The 20,550-nt window shown below is 48.2% G+C and overlaps 1 protein-coding gene across 1 annotated transcript in view; it reads left to right on the forward strand.

The window, feature by feature from the left end:
• The window catches only part of FAM178B (family with sequence similarity 178 member B), a 102,797-nt gene that overhangs the window by 7,617 nt on the left and 74,630 nt on the right, over positions 1 to 20,550 (forward strand). Inside the window, 5 exon segments of the mRNA XM_070046862.1 lie at positions 12,985 to 13,080; positions 13,214 to 13,283; positions 13,609 to 13,904; positions 14,944 to 15,005; positions 17,839 to 17,940. Of these exon segments, the coding sequence (XP_069902963.1) occupies positions 13,238 to 13,283; positions 13,609 to 13,904; positions 14,944 to 15,005; positions 17,839 to 17,940 (506 nt within the window). The 5' untranslated portion in view covers positions 12,985 to 13,080; positions 13,214 to 13,237.

The following is a 20,550-nucleotide window of genomic DNA, read 5'->3' on the forward strand; positions in this document are numbered from 1 at the left end:
CGCTGGGACTCTGGTCGGTCCCAAGCCCCGTGTCGGTCAGCTGTCCTCCCGTCTTGTACTGTCATGGATTTCTTTGTTCCACGTGTGCATTTGCGTTTGACTCTGATCTGAGCACAGGGATGGCCCGGATGAAGACAGGCCAGGCGCTCCTCTCCCCGGGTGGCACGGTCACCAAGGCATGGTTCGCTTTGTTGCAGTGGAGATGTCTTCAAGCCAATTTGGAATTGGTTTGTGTTTTGATTGATTTGGTAGTTTGTTGTTGTTGTTTGCGCGTTTGTTTTTCATGCTCCCCAGGGCACAAAGGGTCGCTGTCGTTTTTCTTTCCAGAAAGGCTGTCTGTTCCCGCCCCTGCCCAGTCTGACGGATGTGTGGTTTATGATACTGGAGACTGTTTGGCTTTTCTTTGTGGATAAAACTCATCTTGTTTCGTCTTTCAAATAGTGAGCTGAGTCCTTGCTGACCAGAGCCTCTGCCCTCACTAACATTCCTGAGCTATTAAATATTTGTTTAAAGGGACAGACATAAAGCATGGTGTTAGGAATAAGGCATCTTGAAGAAATGGTCTTCATAAAAGCACAATAGTTGTAATATTCTGAGTTAATCTTGGATCTTAATGTATCAAGGCTCAAAGCACTATGGAGTCCGTAATTATTTGCCCTGGTGGTCACACTTTAAGACAGATTATTTTCTTTTTCTTGTAGCCTGGAAAGTAAAAGAACAAAAAAGTGAGGTGATATGTTGAAATCAAATGTGAGACCATGATGAAGAATGGGAGAGGCTGGGGACGGAGGCTGATAAAGGCTTTGGACTTGGGTTTGCAGGACTTGGGGTCCTGCAGTGGGGTACGTTTGACAGACGGAGCCCCAGTCCCTGGCCTGCACTGGGGAGGTGGGAACATGGCCGAACCAGGGGGCTGTGCTCTAAGATGGTCTCCTTAATGTGGAAAAAATTGAGCGAGATTGAGGAGGAACAGGACTTGGATGGTTGGGTGTTGCGGGCTTGCAGGGGAGACAGCGGAAGAAGAAGTAAAGTTTAGACGATAAGTGTGTCTCTCCATTGGACTGGAGCAGGGCCTTCACATCATTGCTTTTGTCCCCTCCAGTGTTCCCGTCTCGACACCTAGCACACAGCGCTCGGAGCCTGTCAGACTAACCAGAATTATCGTTTTTAATTGGTTCTAGTATGCATCTTTGCTCACGTTTTAACAGCTCGATGTTGAGCTGGGTCCCACGGTGGATGGTGTCTTCCTCTGTGCCGTCGTTCATCCGGCAGCTTTTTGTCTTTCTTAGTTGCACAGGAAGTCACAGTGCTCTTAAAATGTTAGCTCTGATGAATTGCAGGTTTCAGAGCTGGAGCCTCAGGCAGAAAAGATGACCTGTTATCAGACTGTGTTTCTCTACTGTGGCTCATTTCTTCTTCTTTGAAAATGCTAATGTTTTCAAGGAACTCAAGGGAGGGGGTTGGTCAAAGCCAAGAACAATAGGTACAAGTAAGAAAAATGTATTACTTTGTGGGTTGGAGAGGGAAGAAACAGCTGGTGGATGTGTCTTCTTTGCAGGGAAAATTGGACTCTGCTGTATAACCACCGGCAGAGCAATACCTTTGAGGGGCAGGTGCTTTACGGCAACCAGCCTTAGCTGCCCGCTGAGCAGGCAGCCCCAGCCCATAAGCCTGCTCATGACCAGCCAATCTGAACACACCTTTTGGGACAGTGGGGCCCAGGCTCCATCATCTACTGGGGTCTTGGTGACCCCGGGTCTGTCTCTTGGCAGACACCTCCCAGTGCTGCAAGTTCAAGGGCAGAGGCCCTATCTTCCCCTTCCTTGGTATCCCAGGGCTCAGCACAAGACCTGACACATCAGAGATGCTAAATTGGGTTTTGCTGAGCAGAACTGTACTGGACAAGTTGGGGCAAGTTGTCTTTCTGGTGCCTAGGTCAGTCTTCATCTCGTAGGAATCATGTTCTGGGTCAAGGTTCCGTTTCACAGCTCTCAATCCTCCCTGCAGCTGCTTCGTGAGTTACTGGTTTTGTGAGCTAACCTGGCCACTGTCTTTCTCTCCAGCCCCCATCTCTCTTATTTCTAACTCTTGGCTTTCAGAATGAGCTTTTGGGACCTAGTCCTCTTATAAATTAGAACCTGTTCCTGTGTCAGCTCTCTTGGTGACATTGCTCCCAGGGAGCCTGACTGGTTAAGCTGCAACATAGCGGGATCCCAGCTGGTGCAGCAGGTTGTCTGTGCTGGGTTTGGCGTTTAAACAGGTGAGCAGGTCTCAGCCTGGGGAGAGCTGCAGAGGTGAGAATCTCCTAGAAACACAGTCTGTAGTTCGCCTTCTGCTTTGTCTCCAGAGAAGACATGAGCTGGACCCTGGGGACCTCAGGATCTGCCAGCCTTGACGCCTGCTTCCCATCCCTGCCCTGGCTGACCTTATGTGCTCCTTCTAGAATGAGATGCTTTGAGCATGCAAAACGTCGTTTCTCGGCCTGCATCGAGATTGTCTGCGGGTGGTTTGTACAGAATCGGAGACTTTTAGGAGAGTTGTTCTCTCTCTTCTTTGGCTGCCTCTCAGGCCTTCAGGGGAGGGTTACACTTGGCCTGAGAATGTAGCCACTGCCGGTGCCACCACCAGTTTGCCAGTTTTATTCTTTTAATCTTTGAAGGTGACTCTGGGGATGTTTTTGTGGTAAAAGTCTAGTGATCTTCCAGGCTTCCATTTGATTTGTGAGAAGTACTGGTTATTACTGTAAGATTTTTGCAAAATTTGAAGTTATTAAAAACAAACAAAAACTAGTTTTCAACCATTCCCATAAAAACTGTTTCAGGCAAGAATCATCAATGGATGCTAAAACTAGGAAATGAAAGTATGATGAGAAACAGGATGTTTACATAGTCTCAAAGCATCTTCCCATAAGATGTTAATTAATTACAAAGGGAAAATTGTAATATTATGGTGGAGAAACCTGGCAGATACCACCTTCGCCAAGTGAGGAAAGTTAGCAACGTCAGTAATGGGACAAATTGACATCTGTGCCTTCGAATATGAGGCTCTGAGAAGGACTCAGCGTCACATCTGTGTGTTCCTGCCCCAAACATATAACCTGAACCCAGTTGTGAGGAAACATCACACAAACCCAAGTGTACAGAATCTACCAAGTAACTAGCCAGTGCTCTTCCAACAGTGTCAAGATTACATATTTACACACACACACACATGCACATACATTAGAGAGAGGTAATGATAAAGCAAGTATAATGCAGTGTTAACATTTGAGAAAGTTGGATGAAGGGCATGTGGAATTCTTTGTGTTATTTTTGTAATGTTTTGTAAGTCTGAAATTATTTCAAAATAAAAAACAGAGAAGACTGGTTCTCACAGTTCTTTCCAAAAAGAACTATAGATGTGGGAACTATAGATGTATTATAGATAAAATATGCTATGTGTTTTTGGCAGGGAGAGCTTGACAAATCTAAATGTTTTTCATAGTGTGGTAGCATCAAAGTTTTGTGTATCCTCGTAGATATCTGACATAAAAGAGTGTTTATGTCCTTCAAAAGCATGTACAAGAATATTCATAGCCACCTTATTATTCATAATACCTTGAAATAAGAAACAACCTAATCGTCTATCAAAAGGAGAGTGGGTAAAGAAGTTGTGATGGGGACTTCCCTGATGGTCCAGTGGGTAAGACTCTGCACTCCCAATGCAGGGGGGCGCAGGTTTGATCCCTGGTCGGGGAACTAGATCCGGCATGCCTGCCGCAACTAACAGTGTGCATGCTGCAACTAAGAAGCCCACATGCCACAACGAAGATCCCATGTGCTGCAACTAAGACCCGGTGCAGCCAAGATAAATAATAAATAAATAAATATTAAAAAAAGAAGTTGTGATGTATTTATATGGAGTACTATACAATGACGAAGATGAATGGACAGCAGCAACGTGCAACAACATGGATGAATCTCAATGTTAATCAACGCTGAGCAAAATGTAATCAGACCCAGAAGAGTACCAAATGTATGATTCTGTGTATCTAAAGTTCCAAAACAGGCAAAATAATTGATGGTGATAGAGGCAACGTATTGTTATCTTTGGGGTTATTGACTGAAGGAGGTATGAGAGATCCTAGGGTGTGAGAAATGTTCAATGTTTTGATCTGGGTGGTAGTTACATATATGTATATAAAATCATCAAGCTCAGTAGTTAAGATTTGTGCACCTTATCTTAAGTTATACACCAATAACAATTTAAATGTATCTTGTGTGGATTATAGATCCAAGTATGAATTGTAAATAACAGAAATTCTAAAAGTTGACATATGAGGATATGTTTGTGAGTTTGAGATAGAGGAAAATTTCTTAAACAGGATGCAGAATGTGCTAAATACAGAAGACACTGTTGATAAATTAGTCTACAGTAAACTTACAAACTTCTTTTAAACACACCCTTAAGAGAGTGAAAAGACAAGCCATCTAGTGGGAGAAAATATTTGCAGCACATGTAACTGACAGAGGGTTTGCCTTGAGAATATATGAAGACTGCCTCCAGATGAAGAAATTTTGAAAAGGACAACTCAATAGGAAAATGGGCAACAGGCACTTTATAAAAGAAGATATCCAGGAGGACAATGCAATAGGAAAATTCGCTCCATCTCATTATAATTGGGGAAGTACAAATTGAACAATGCAATGAGAAACTAGTACACACCTCCTAGGATGGTAAACATTGAAAAGACTGACGTTCTCAAGTGTTGGCAAGGGTAGAATGAGGGGAACTGATAAATGGCTGATAGGAGGGTAAATTCATCCTACCACCTTGAAACCGTTTGGCCTTTGCTACCACAAATGGACATAACTATTTCGTGACCCACCAGTTCGACACCTAGGTGCGTTCCCAACAGAAATGCATGTGACTGGGTGTGTGGGTATGTGGCTCTGTGTGTACAAAAGGCAAGTATAACAACGTTCATGGAAGCATTATTCATAGTCAGAAACTGGAAACAACAAAGATATCCATCAATAGTAGAAGAGTTGAGCCTGTATTCATACAACAGAACACTACAGAGCAATGAAGACGAACGTGCACAAACATAACACTGACCAAAAGAAGCCAGACACAGAAGAATCCATGCTGTGCGATTCAAAAAACAGGCGAGACGAATCTATGGAAGTCCTACCTTTTGAGCAGAGGGGAGGGGTCCTGACTGGGAAGCAGCGTGAGGAGGACCCTGGGGTGCTGGTATATGCTATTTTTTGGACTTAGGTCATGGTTGCCTGGGTGTGTTCACTTGGTGAAAATTCATCAAGCTGTATTCTTACCCTGGTTCCCTTTTCTGCATGTATATTGTCCTTTAAAGTTGATTAATTTGATTTGTCCCTGGTGTAGTGATGTTTGGTATATTGCATGTCACAATGGGCTGAACTGCGTCTCCCCCGCAGATTCTTGCGTTGCAGCCCTTACCCTCAATGTGATGGTATTTGGAGATGGGGCCTTGGGAGGTAATTAGGGTTAGGTTAGGTCATGAGGGTGGGGCCCATGCCGGGATTAACATCCTTAGAAAGAGACCACAGTGCACACACAGGCTCGCTTTCTACCGGCTCCCATCCTGTGAGTGCACAAAAGAAAGATCGAGAGAGATGGCAGCCTCCCGTGAGGCACAAGAAAAGGCCTCAGAATATAACCTACCAGCCAGCACCTGGGTCTGGCTCTGCCAGCCTTCAGAGCTGTGAGAAATAAATCTGTGGTTTAAGCACCCCCCAGCCTATGGTATTTTGTTAAGGCGGCCCAAGCCGACATATAAGCGTACGATAGCATCGACTAGTTTTCTGAGCTTCCTTCTGGGCTGGGCCCTGGGCTAGGCGCTGGGGTAGGGAGATAAGACTCCGTCTGTGCACTCAGGTGACTCAGGAAGAGCTGGGACTCCCCAGTGTGGTGATGAGGGTGCAGAGGAGGGGCTGAGAGACCGTGCAGGTTCCTCACTCAGCAAGGACAGCCACCCACCTAGCCCACCTCACCGTGCTCCCGCCCTGCGCCCCGCGCTCCATCTGAGCCCGTAACTGCTGAGCTGTCATGGACCAGAGCGTGCTGCTTGTCATGATCTTGAAATTGGAACAGCAAAAGCCATCGACTCTGGACTGGAACAAAGGCTGTGCTGTTTTTCCTAAACGTAGTGGGCTCCGCATTGTTAGGAAGACACAGAAAGCACTTGTGCTCAGAAAAGAAACCGATTTAAAAAGGAGAACATAGCCTCTCCTCCCACCCCCTCACCCCTCCCACCCCCGTTGCACGCAGCTTTTTCTGCATGGATTTGGTCTCATTATATCAGCGGTTTCTGATTCTTTTTATATTTTATCATCTCCATGGACTTCTGCTCACCAGAGCATTTGCTTGGTTTAGGCAAATGTTCTAGACTCAGCTTTGCACTAAGAACCTCAAATGAAAGTGTTTTTAAAAAGAGTAGCGGGCTTCCCTGGTGGCGCAGTGGTTGAGAGTCCGCCTGTCGGTGCAGGGGACATGGGTTCGTGCCCCGGTCCGGGACGATCCCACATGCTGCGGAGTGGCTGGGCCCGTGAGCCGTGGCCGCTGAGCCTGCGCGTCCGGAGCCTGTGCTCCGCAACGGGAGAGGCCACAACAGTGAGAGGCCTGCGTACCGCAAAAAAAAAAAAAAAAAGAGTAGCTGTAATTGCCCCCAAAATTCCCAGAAGGCATTATCATTCACATAGAATATTTCTGGAAGATTTTAGTGATACATTTTATTCTTTGGTTTTCTTTTCCTTCTTGCTTCTTGATCAGCATCTACAATGTGAACAGCTTTGACCGTGTTTCCCAGCTTCCTGTTACTGAAGTCCTCTGCCCTCTCAGAATCTTCAACTTCATCGACAGCGGTGACCTTTAGTTTTACTCTCCTTGTACTTACTTTCTTTTAAAAACAGTTTTACTGAGGTAAAATTCACATACCACACAACTCACCCATTTAAAGAGTATAGTTCATAGAGCTGTGCAACCATCCCCAAAGTCAATCTTAGACGTTTTCGTCACCCCAGAAGAAACCCAGCATCCCTGAGCTCTCACCCCACCTTACCTCCTCTCTCCCAGCCCTAAGCAACTAGGAATCTGCTTTGTGTCTCTATGACTTGCCTATTCTGGACACTTCGTATAAATGGAACCCACAACATGTGCTCCTATGAGTCTGGCTTCTTTGCTTGCTGTGGTGTTTTTGAGGTCCATCCATGTCATAGCGTGTCTCAATACTTCGTTCCTTTTCATGGCCAACAATATCCATGATATGGACATAGCACATTTTGTTGATCCACTCAATGACTGATGGGCACTTCGGTTGTTTCCACTTTTTGGCTGTTGTGAATAATGCTGCTGTGGACATCCGTGTGCAAGATGTCGTGTGGACACATGTTTTCATTTCTCTCGTGTACATACCTAGGGATGCTTTTGTTGGCTCATGTGGTACCTCTGTGTTTAATCATTTGAGGAACTTCCAGGCTCTTTTCCAAAGCCCTTTTCCATGTATTATCAGTAAGCAAAGGGAATATTTTATTGCTCTTTGACTTCTGCAGAATTTTGAAATTTTACTCCTGACCAACTTTGCAGTTTGTCTGTTAAAATGCTTCCATGGGGGCTTCCCTGGTGGCGCAGTGATTGAGAGTCCGCCTGCCGATGCAGGGGACACGGGTTCGTGCCCCGGTCCGGGAAGATCCCACATGCCGCGGAGCGGCTAGGCCCGTGAGCCATGGCCGCTGAGCCTGCGCGTCCGGAGCCTGTGCTCCGCAACGGGAGAGGCCACAACAGTGAGAGGCCCGTGTACCGCAAAATAATAATAAAAATAAATTAAAAAAATAAATAAAATGCTTCCATGAAAAAGCTGGAGGTGTCATCAGCATGCTTAGACCTTTGCCCCACATATGTCTCATCCTCTGTGAGCACTGCTGGGGGGATCCGGGTCTTAGTCCCCAGTTTTCTCAGGAATGGAGACATTTTCCACTAGGTGCATTATTACTTATGGACCAAACAGCTTTTCAGATATTCTGGCTATAAGAGCAATTTTTTTTTTTTTTTTTTTTTTTGCTGGTGTTTACCTGTTATCTCACATATTAAACCATTGAGAGTTCAGATAGAAGATTGCTCACAGTTTTTGTTTGTCTGAGCTGATGTCTGGGCTGTCCACTGTGATCATGCTGATGTCATGGCCATATTGGCAGTAAAATGATGTCTGAATCAAGAACATGGGAAAGACCTGGGACTTTCAGTATCATCCTTTCTGATACACATCAAGAATTGTCAGCATTTTTAGAGGCCTCTACTCCCAGCCTCCACCTTGCACAGAGCTCAAAGGCACGTAATAATGTGCTGCCAAAGGCACGTAAATTGTGATCCCCTAAAATTCATATGTTGAAGTCCTAACCCCCAGCACCTTACAATGTGACTGTATTTGGAGATAAGGTCTTTAAAGAGGTCATTAAGGTTAAATGAGGTCATTGAGAGTGGGCCCTAATCCAATATGACTGGGGTCCTTAGAAGAAGAGGAGCTTAGGACACAGGCATACAGAGGAGAAACCGTGTGGATGACACAGGGAGGAGAGAGCCATGTGCAAGCCAAGGAGACAAGTTCAGAAGAAACCAACCCTGCAGACACCTTGATCTTTGACATCCAGCCTCACAGAATTGTGAAATAAATGTCTGTTGTTTGAGCCGCCCAGTCTGTGCAACTTGTTACAGCAGCCCAAGCTGACTAATACATGCACCTTGATGCTCCTTCACCCTGACACCCTGCCTGCTCTCTTGTCCTGCGGGCCTGATGGACAACTGCTCTCCTACTTCCCAGACCGTATCCTCTGCTTGGCTCATCCTGAAGCCTCCATTCTGGCTCCCTTTCCACTGGGCCCCACCCTCGTCCTTCTTGTTTCCCCAGGGCCAAAGGGGCCTCCTAGGTAGAAGGCACACCATGGCCCAAGCATCACCCCACAGCGAGAGGAAAAAATGCCACCGGGGGGCTGCTATCAAGACTTGAACGCCCACTGCTCCCACTTCTCCTTTATAAGGGGAAGTTCAGTGATTTCTTAGCACTTGCCAGGGTTCCCATTGAGGGCAGAACTGGGAGGGCCAACAGTGGACACCTTATATACAGAGATGGCTTAGATTATCCCAGAAGCATTTTCATTTCATTTAACAGAATTTGTATGTTGTGTTTTCCTCCAGATGATTTCTAATGTGGAAATAATTTTAGATGTTGAAAAGTCTCAATATTTGCTAAGTGGAAGCCGGTGTTATTTGTTAAGTTAGGTTTATGGAGGTATAACTTACATCCAGTAAAATTTACCCTTTCTAGATGTGCAGGTCCATGAGCTTTGACAATCGTATGTAGTTTTTGAGGAACCACCACCACAGTCACGATAGAGAATATTTTCATCACCTTCTAAAGATGCCTCATGTGTGAACCTTTGCCCAGCAATGGCTTCTGAGCAGAGGAGGTTACACGATTGAGTTGATGCTTAGGAAGGTTGAATCAGAAGCAATTTTCAAGAAGGACTGGGAGGAAGAGTGATTATTTTTTAAGGCAGAAAAACTAGAAAAAAAATCCCACTGGCGAGTGGGAGGATGGGCAATCCTGGGCAACACCTCCTGAAGGCCCAAAGGAGGGCAGGATGTCAGAACCAGGACAGGATGATTTTTAGTGCCATCCTTATCTCAGTGGTCCCCTAAAGGCTTCTGATGCTGCCCTCCAGTGCTTAGATAGGCACAAATTTAGAACATTTTATTATTTAAACAATTTTGCAAAAAATTACAGCCGTAACTCCTTCACTTAATATGGTTATTTCATATTTTGTAATTTTTTTCTTTTTTTATGTTTTTTTTAAAATTTATTTTTAGCTGCATTGGGTCTTCATTGCTGCATGCTGGCTTTCTCTAGTTGCAGCAAGTGGGGGCTACTCTTCTTTGCGGTGTGCAGGCTTCTCATTGCAGTGGCTTCTCTTGTTGCAGAGCACGGGCTCTAGGCTTACGGGCTTCAGTAGTTGTGGCACGTGGGCTCAGTATTTGTGGCTCGCGGGCTCTAGAGCGCAGGCTCAGTAGTTGTGGCGCGTGGGCTTGGTCACTCTGTAGCATGTGGGATCTTCCCAGACCAGGGCTCAAACCCGTGTCCCCTGCATTGGCAGGGGGATTCTTAACCACTGCGCCACCGGGGAAGTTCTGTTTTTTTTTCTTTTTAATTCATGACTTCTACCAAGTTGTGTTGACCTCTACTTACTTGACATTATTTTGCATACACTTTTCCCCCATGTATAATTTATATATTTATTTATCTTTGATTGTGGTAAAATATACATAAGACTTACCATTGTAACCATTTTAAAGTGTATAATACAGTGGCATTTGGTACATTCACGGTGTTGTGCAAGTGTTAGCGCTGTCTAGTTCTAGAGCATTTTCATGATCCAAAGAGGAAAGCTTACGCATTAAGTAGTCACTCCTCATTCCTCCTCCCCTCCCCCCACCTCCCACAGCACCTGGCAACCACTAGTCTACTTTCTGTCTCTGTGGATTTGCTTACTCTGGGCATTTCATATATAGAGAATCATATATATGATTCTTTTGCGTCTGTCTTCTTTCACTTAGCATAACGTTTTTGAGGTTTATCCATTGTCATAGCGTGTATCAGTGCTTCATTCCTTGTTGTGGCTCAATAATATTCCATTGTGTGGATATACCACATTTCGTTTATCCGTTCAGTAGCTGATAGGCATTTGCATTATTTCCACCTTTCGGCTATGTGAAGAGTGCTACTGGGAACATTCACAGGCAAGGATTTGTCTGAGAACCTGTTTTCACTTCTTTTGGGTATATACTTAGGAGTGGAATTCCTGCATCATTTGGTAATTCATATGGTAATTCTATCGTTAACTAACTGAGGAACTGCCAACCTGTCTTCCACAGTGGCTGTACCATTTTTTACATTCACAACAGCAATGTATGAGGGTTCCAATTTCTCCAGTCCTCACCAACACTAGTTATTTTTTGTTTTTGTTTTTGGTGATGGACATCCTGGTGGGTGTGAAGTAGCATTTCATTGTGTTTTTGATGCACACTTCCCTAATAAAGTGACTGTCAGCATTGAGCATCTTCTCATGTGCTGGTTGGCCCTCTGTGTATCCTCTTTTGAAAATGCCTATTCAAGTCTTTTGCTTATTTTTTCATTGGATTTTTTACCTTTTTGTTGCTAAGTTGTAAGAGTTCTTTATATATTCTGGATCCTAGACCCTAATCAAATAAATGATTTGCAAATATTTTGTCACATTCTGTAGGTTGTCCTTTTATTTTCTTGACAATATCCTTTGAAGTGCAAACTTTTAAATTTGGATGAAATCCTATTTATGTATTTTTTCTTTTGTTGCCTATGCTGTTGATGTCTTATCTTAAGAAACCATTGCCAAATCTGAAGCCATGAAGACTTACCCCTATGTTTTCCTCTGAGTCATATGGTTTTAGTGCTTCTGTTTAGGTTGTTCATCTATTTTGAATTAATTATTGTGTACAGTGTCTGGTGAGACAAGGGTCCAGTGTCATTCTTTTGAACGTGGATGTCCAGTTGCCTAGCACCATTTGTTGAAAAGACTCTTCTTTCTCCATTGAATGTTCTTGGCATCTTTATTGAAAATCAGTTGCCCATAGATGTATGTGTTTATTTCTGGAGCTCAGTTCTACTCCTTTGGTGTATATATAGATACATATAGTTAAAGAGTTTGTTTTACTTCTATGTATTTGTGAAATTTCTTCTGTCATTTATTTCTAGTTTCTATTGTGAGAGGGAAAGATACTTTATATGAATTCAGTATTTTAAAATGGATTGAGACTTGTTTTCTGGCCTAACAGATAATTTATCCTGAAGAAATTCTACGTGTATTTGCAAAGAATGCACATTGTGCTGTTGCAGAGTGAAGGGTTCTGTGTCCGTCTGGTTATGTTTAGTTGGTTTATAGTGTTGCTCAAGTCCTCTGTTTTCGTTTGATCTTCCATATTTCATTGTTGAAAGTAGGATATTGAAGCCTTCAGCGATTATTTTATAATTATTTCTCCCTTCGGCTCTGTCATTTTGCATCACATAGTTTGGAGCTCTGTTTTTAGGTGCATATATGTTTATAATTGTTATATGTTCTCGATGACTGACCCTTATATCAATGGATAATGGCTTGCTTTGTCTCCTAGCAATTTTTGACTTAACATCTATTTTTTCTGATGCTAATATAGCCACCCCAGGTCTCTTTGGGTTTCTATTTACATGGAGTATCTTTTCCGTCCTTTCACTTTCAATCTATTTGTATCATTAGATGTAAAGTGAATCTCTTGTAGATAGCATATAGTTGGATCATGTTTTTTAGTCCATTTTGCCAGTATCTGCCTTTTGATTTGAGAATTTACTCCATTTATGTTTAAACTAATTACTGATAAGGAAGAATTTCTGCCACTTTACTGTTTGTTTCTTATACATCTTACGTCTTTTTTTGTTTCTCAGTTCATCCATTACTGCCTTCTTTTGTGTTTAACTGATTTTCTTTGTAGTGTGTGATTTTGATTCCCTCCTCATTTCCTTTTCTATATATTTTGAAGTTATTTTGTTAGTAGTGACACTGGAGATTATAATTTATATCTTAAATTTATTACAGACCTGTTTGAATTAGTACCAACCTAGCTTCAATAGTATACAAAAACTCTGCTCCTATACAGCTCCATCCCTCCTCTTTATGTTTTTATTGGCACAAATTATATCTTTAAACATTGTGTGTTTCTTAACATATGTGTATGATATTTCTTTTTTCTTTTTTAAGTGTTTTTCTTTTTTTACAATTGTATTAAGATATAATTGACATATACCATTTTATAAGTCTAAAGTGTACAGCATAACGATTTGACTTATGTACATCATGAAATGATTACCACAATAGGTTTGTATAATATTGTTTTATGCAATATTTCATACAGGTTTAAAAACTGTTGATGTCTTTACACTTGCCCATCATGTCCTTGAAATGAGAGGTCAGATCAAGCCTCCTTCACCTCAGCAACTTGATCTTTGTGGTATGTGTGCTGAGTCCTTGGGGTGGAGCTGGAGGGGGAGTTCCTTCCTGGGCACCCAGGGGCCCAGGACCTACTCTAGAGCACTTAGCTCTCTTCTGGAGGCTCGCCTCACCTGACAGGTGGTTCCTTCCAGGATAAAACGCCCAGTGGTGTGCAGATGGCCAGGCCCGAGAAGGCTGTGCTAGCCAGTCCTTGGAGAGAAGGTAGGTGTCGCTCCCCTGTGCAGGTAGAGCCTTTCTGACGTTTGGGGCCACGAGGGAGTGGAAAACGCACAGTTGAGGGACTCCGCTTGCATGCTGCCCACAGCAATCCCAAGCCACCCCTCTCCTCAGCCAGTGTGGTGCTGTGGCTGGGATGGTGGCAGGCAGGTGGGGACACTGCAGGGCTCTGTCCCGTCCACAGGGGTTCAGGCAGCCGCCGCCAGGCCCATCCTCTTGCCCAACCTGAAGAGCAGCTGCCTCGACCACCCCCTGCACCAGGGGTTCCTGCACCCCACGCGGCGCCTTTGCAGCCCCTCCTCTGCTCCAGCTCCCAAGTCGCCGAAGAAGCCCAAGATGCAGGCCGATGGTGACATGTTCCCCAGCGACTGGAGCCCACCGCCCGTGGAGTTCCTGAAGCCAAGGGCCCCGCTGACTGACAGCGGGGCCCCAGCCCAGAGGCAGGCAGGCACGGCGGGGCCTCGGGGCCTGAGAAGACTGGCTCACCAGCTGCCCAAGGAGTCAAAGCAGGAGTCCCAGGACCCAGACCCCGTGGGGGGTCTGGCCTCACTGGAGGAGCCGTTCTGGAGCACGGCAGGCACCAGCCCAAAGGCTGCAGCGCCATGGGTGGACGCCCGCACCTCAGTAAGCCAGGAACTGCCCCTTGGCCTCCTCTCCTTGCCGCCCCTCTTCATCCACCTCTCCTTAGTCACCCCCAAGCCACCCCTTTTTGGCCATCCTCCTCAGCCACGCCCCAACTGCCCTCCTTCGGCCACCTCGCCTTGACTGTCCCTCCTTGGCCACACACACCCCGCCACCTCTCCCCAGCCCCTGGGCCCTCGTGCCTGGGAGCTTGGACCCCCAAGGCTGGGCTGCATCTCTCCCTTTATTTCTGCTCCTAACTCCTGCTAATAAAAATGCCTGGGGTGGTGCCGTATTTGATGCCGCCCCTGTGTGGGTCCCATCAAGGCTTTTGCAGCTGTGGTTGGGATCATGGGTCTAGGCGAGGTCAGGCACAAAGCCTCAGGCTAACTGTGGTCCAGCGACCTGGGATTCCGAAGTGGAAACTTCAGTGATGAACTTTAAGCCGGGAATAAACTGTGGTTGCTGGGAAGATTGTGGGGACGTTTGAGTGCCCATAGATCCAGGAAATTTATTCTAAGAATAGGATTTATTTGTTTGTAATAGCTCAAGATTGCCAATAACCAAAATGCCAATCACTAGGGAACTAATAAATTATGTTCTAATCATAAATCAGAATACCATGGAACTGTTTTTTTTTTTAAACAAACAAACAAACAAACAAAAAACTATCCCTTTAGTATTGATATGGAATGACCCTGAAGACATACTGTTAACTGAAAATCAGCAAAGTGCAGAATAGGGGGTGTAGCGTGCTACCACCTGTGTTGAAGGAGAGAGTCTATGATGTATTACTGTGTGCTTGTCTGTGCGTACAGTGTCTCAGCACAGCCAGCAGTAAACACCTGTGCTCACCTATGGGGAGGGACCTGGGCGGCTGGGGATGGAGGTGAGCGATTGAATGTATTGCCTGTTCAGAAAAGTAAACAAAATAAGTAAAGGGCTTCACGGAGCTTCAGTTTTATTCTTTTTCCCTCTGTCTCTGTCTTCCTCTTTGTTGCCCATTCCCATGTGGCTTCTCCAGATTGCCTCTGGGGAGTCCGTGTGCTACGTCAACAGCTTGGATTACTTACTGCAAGAGAAGAGGTGAGTGGGGAGGGTCCATCATGGGGGTCTTCATTTCTGTGGGTTGGCAGTAATTTCATGGGTTTGTCCTCAGAGACTCAGAGCAAATTCCTCTCAGGATAAAGCAGCCTACCCCCGCCATCAGCATGCCTCCTGAGTGCCCTGTGTGCCCTGGTGAATAACGAGTGTGCAGAACAGTAGCGGGTCAAAGGGCAGCACCTCTGAGGCAGAGAGCCCCAGACCCTCACCACGCACAGAGCCCTCGTTCCGGTTCCGTCCCCACCTCGGCGCTGTTCTGCCCAGTTCATGCTGGTTTAGGGCTTGCTCAGCTCCCACTGAGCGAAGCGGAAGAAGCACACTGCTTTGATACCGAGGCGCACAGCCTGACGATCGACTTGACGGTGACGGAGGTGGAGTGGGAGGGGTGGGGGGTAAGGTGCCAGCTTTTCCTGCGCCCTGCCCCGCGCCGCCACCCGAACACTCTTTGGTCGTTATTCAGTAGCGCTTGGTCTAGTTCACCTGCCCTCCCCCTGGGATTATGGTGAGCATGTCTTACGTGGAAGTTGGTTTCTAAAGGCAAAAGTCACATCCCATCAGAACTGGAAATCCCTTAGGGAGGCGGAGGTGGGGATGGAAACCAACCCCGGTGCTCTTTCTTTACTGGAAAGCAAGTGCTATGGTTGGCTTGCCCTGAGGGCCCATTTGGTGGTGAAGACACTAGAATCCTGCTCCTCCATTGGCCGCGAGGACTGGGGCGGCTGGGACGCAGTGGACTTCACCCCTGGGCTTGCGCTTTGATGCACGGGAGCACGTTGCCCACAGGCTTATTCTTCTGGTGTTCTCATCCCTTCTCCGGTGTTGTTTTTGCTCAGTGTGTGCACACTCACTTTGCGGAAGTTAAGAGGCGGTGCTGTTGTCTGATGCTTGGGTTCTTGTCGGAATGACATCTCACTGGTCTCTGTTTTTCCCAATTCCCAGCCCATGTTCTTGCCCGCAAGAGGGGGTTAAATACACCTGTGGGATGAATGATTGTTTTCTCTCCTGTGTCTACTCCTGACCCCACCCCAGAGTCATCTTCCTCCTCTGGGCTCTTAATAGCCCATGACTTTTGTTGTTTAACTCCTTTACCTGAGTATATTTTTTCCTAACCAGAGGGTAAGTTAGGGAAGGGGCCGTGTCTGTACGTTTGCACGGTATCCAGCTGTAAATATATTAGATACTCAGAAGTGTCAGCAGGAAAGTGAACACGCGTGGGGAGCTACCCGCTCCTCAATGCCTTGCATGGGAAGGTTCCTGCTCTGCCCTGCGCCCTGTGCCAGGCACGGGATATACGGATATGATGGTGAGCCCCACTCACCTGGAATTGAACGCAATGATTCTAGTATTTCCTGTGCTGTAAAGCTGCTATGGAGGGGCCTGGAATAGTGGCATCTAACTTAGCCCGGAGTCAGGACAGGCTCCCCAGGGGGGATCCTTGGCCTTGGACCTTGGAGCATAAGAGTTGGGAGGGCAGCAGGAGTGACCACACACGTAAAGGCAGGAAGGACAGACCGTGCCTCTCCTGGCTGGCTGGGACTGGAATTCTCGGTGGCAGAGTGTGGGGAGTGGACAGAGCAGGAGATGCAGCCGAGATGTGAACGGGAGCCTCGTGAACACAAGGTCGAGTCATGGGCAAATTTTAAGCAGGTCCTGATGTGTTTTGCCATGTGTTTAAGAGAGTGCGCTTAGGCTGCGTTATGGAGAATGGATGGGAAGCATGAGGGGGGAACAGGGTGAATGGTGATGAGACGGGGCCTCGGGGAGCTCCCGTGGGACCTGCTGCCCTGGGTGGCTGGGGCCTGTGTAGGGAAGAGGAATTGAGAATTAGGTGCACGATGTCGGGAGGACCGGCCACATTTGGCTGGAAATCATCCATCTAGTGGCTGGCTCAAAGGATCTGAACCCAACACAGGCTGGTCTGAAGGCGAAGTCTTTGAGAACCGAGGACCAGTGGGCAAAGCCAGGGTGAGCACCCTGGACAGCTGGAGGGAACAAGGACGCAGAAGGCCAGGCGGGGACTGGTGCCCCCTTTTGGGGTTTGCGTGTGCTCAGGGCAGGAGGTGAGGGAGCCGGGCTCCAGCAAGATGATGGTCGGCACACAGGGCCTCTGGTGGGGCCGATTGAAAAGGGAAGTGAGGGCTTCCCTGGTGGCGCAGTGATTGAGAGTCCGCCTGCCGGTGCAGTAGACACGGGTTCGTGCCCCGGTCCAGGATGATCCACATGCCGCGGAGCGCCTGGGCCCGTGAGCCATGGCCGCTGAGCCTGCGCGTCCGGAGCCTGTGCTCCGCAGCGGGAGAGGCCACAGCAGTGAGAGGCCCGCATACTGCAAAAAAAAAAAAGAAAAGGGAAGTGAGGCGCTCAGGCCTGGAGGGAGAACATGGACTCAGGGGCGGGGCAGGGCAGGTGCAGTAGGGAAGGAGCAGGCCCTGGGGGGCTGCCACTTGGGGCTGGAGAGGCAGGCCCGGGGGAGCCATGGGCACAGGGCTGGACGCAGGAGGAGCAGAAGGGCTAGGCCCTGCCCCTGGTGTGTTAAAGAGCGAGCAGATGCCAGAACAAAGTACACAAATAAAGGTGCGTTTGACGTTGTGTAGCGTAAATTGTCTTCTTTCAGGCAGCACAGCTGTTGCAGTGCAGTCCCTCCCCCCCCCCCCCAGGAATCTAAGTCTGAGAGCTGTGTGCAGGGAGACAGGGCTCTGAGCTCCCTGGTCCCCGTGCCTAGGCCTTGCTGTGCCCTGGGAGGCCCCTGCAGCCCAGTGACGGGGCCGGATGAGCAGGCACTGCACTGACCCTATTTTCACCTCTCACCTTCCGGCAGGCAACAGGCCCTGGAGCAAGAGCGAGAGAAGCTGCTTCTGCAGGACTGTCTTGACCTCAACTCCTCGGATCCTGATAACGTGCCGCTCACACCAGAGCACAGGTGCGGGGAGTGGGCACAGGTGGGAGGGGAGGCGTGTGCCCACTCAGGGCCAAGTCCCCGCACCCGCCTCTCCAAGCAGAGGGTTTAAGTGCTCACCTGCCCTTGGTTCTGGACAGTTTCAACCGCGGTTTGTGTGCTGTTGATGAGTTCTCAAGCTGCATCTTTCTCTTAATCCCACATCTGTTCATTGATTCGAGAAGCATTTATTCACCTACTGTGTGTCAGGGTCTAGTGTGGGCCTTTGAAGACACAGAGGTATAAAATACGGCCTGCTCTTCCCCAGTTGTCTGCCCAAACGTGTGGAACCAGGTCTCAAACTACAGTCTGAATGAACATTGACTTTACACGGGAAAATACAGCCACGTGACATTTTCTGTCTTCCCCTGTTTGGGGAAGGAAGGCGACTTCTGTCAGAGCTGTCGTCTGGGCCGGAGTCTGCTGACCCGTTGGCTGGAGGGAGGGCTGGAGTCATCTGTACCATGGAGTCTAGGAGATACCTGAGGACCACAGTTGAATTCATCTTCAGGGTACCCTGTTATCCATTCATCCATTTGTCCGTCCGTCTGTCCATCCGTCTGTCTGTTGTCTACGTGCCAACTTTGTGCTAGGCTCTGTGCAGACTCTGGGGGTACAGCAGGAAGAGAACCAGACAGAGGTCTCTGCCCCCGTGTTGCCCGCCGTCAGGGCGGGGAGACCACCAATGCACACGGTGAATGAAGGAAGTTGTGTGACAGGTGCTCATGAGAAAGGAGAGAGTGGGGAGGGGGTGTCAGCAGTGCCGGGAGGGCTGGAAGGTTCGGAGGAGGGGTCAGGGAAGGCCTCTGTGAGTGGCTGACTTTTCAGCAGAGCCCTGAAGATGGTGAGAGGTGGGCCTGGGAGGGCCTTGCGGCGGCAGCAGGCAGGAGAGAGGAGGTTAGGGAGGCTGCAGGAAGCTGGCTGCCGCTCATCTGAACTGGGTGGGGGTAGACTCGGGGGGCGGGGCGCAGGGGAGGTGGGGGCGGAGGGCGCCATGGTAGTAATCCCGGAGTCAGGGCCGGGTGCTGAGGAGGAGGCAAACTCTGGGTACGTCTTCAGGGTAGAACCGACGGGGTTTGCTGACGAGCTGGATGGAGGCTCTGGGAGAAAGAGAGGAATCAGAGGGACCCCGGGGATTCTGGCCTGAGCAGCCAGAAGGTCGGAGTTGTCTTTATTTAATGGAGGAGGGCTGAGTGACGCACGCTGGGGGGTGGCAGGCACGGGCACAAGAGTTCACTTGGGCGACCCCCGGGGTGAGGCCAAGACAAGGACCCCCTTGTCTAGAGAGGCCAGCTTGGGAATCACCATGTATAGGTGACATTTAGAGCTGCAAAACCAGATGAGATCAGCCGGGAGCCGGCACAGAGAGAAGAGCAGGGGGGCACAACGTAGAGGTCACGGTGACGTTGACGGGAGCAGCCCTGGGGGGCGCCTGGGGCGAGCCTGCCTGGAGTAGGTTCAGAGGAGAATGAGAGGAGACGGCAAAAGAGGAGACTGGGCAGCAGCCGAGGGGGAAAGTGGAGCCGGGACAGATCTGTCTGTCTGTCTGTCTGCCTTCCTTCCTTTCCTTTCTCCCCTCCCTCCCTCAGGCCCCACGTGCCCCCATGTGACTGAGGCCAGGCTGGTCCACACACCCTGGATTGCCTGCCTGTCCGGGCTTTGCTTTCTCTATGCGTCCGGGTGACGTTATTCAGGTCCCAGCCGTGATGGTCTGGTTTGGGTGCTCACGCTGAGTCAGCATTCTGCATCCACTCACCGAGGGGCGTGAGCGATGACACACAGACACTTGGGGGCCCCCACTCTCAGGACCCCCAAATGGTTCTCACCATCACTGATGCCCAGAGAGGAGCCAAGCAGCACCTTGGCTGCCCGTGTGCTTTTTTTCTCAAGTCTCTCTGCTAATTGTCTTTGGACTTGATCGGGGATCAGCAAGCTTTCTGTAAAGCCTGTGAATAGTAAATATTTCAGGCTTTGAGGACCATACAGCCTGTCGGCGGCTACGTGGCTGTGCTGCCGTGGCGGGAAAGCACCCATCAACCATGTCGGCCATCGTAACCGGCGAGCCTGCTTGTGTGGCACTGAGACCTCGTTTACAGAAACAGGCGGGCGAGAGGAGGCCACAGCCTGTGTGCAATTGCTGGCCCCTGGCCCGGATTAGGGGACGCCTGTCTCCTAGCTGGTCCCTGTTTCCACACGCTGCCCAGGGGCAGGCAAAGGGTGCCTCGTGGTCTCACGATGGCTCCCTGCAGAGCATGAGGACTGAATGGAATCTGCGGGTTTGGGCCAAAGGCCTTGGTGGCATCATGAGTGATGAAGCAGTTTTCTATGTCGGGAGCCATGGGTTCGCTTTCCAGGTTCCCCGCTCCCTGGATGGATAGCCTTGGAAGTAAACATTTTGAGACATCTCTGTAGCCAGAATCATCTTTCTATCTGTTTGCCTTTCTCCTGAGTGCATCCAGGATTCTGGAAGTCATGGCCTGGATGTTTTGAAAATTCCCCACAGAAAGGGAGTTATCTGGGCATACGGTGTGCCAGGCTATGAAACTGCTGATAATTTTCTGGGCACGTGACACTTTCAAGTAGTACTTTGAGAAA

This window comes from Globicephala melas, chromosome 12 (assembly GCF_963455315.2).
Source record: "Globicephala melas chromosome 12, mGloMel1.2, whole genome shotgun sequence".
Classification (NCBI taxonomy): domain Eukaryota; kingdom Metazoa; phylum Chordata; class Mammalia; order Artiodactyla; family Delphinidae; genus Globicephala; species Globicephala melas.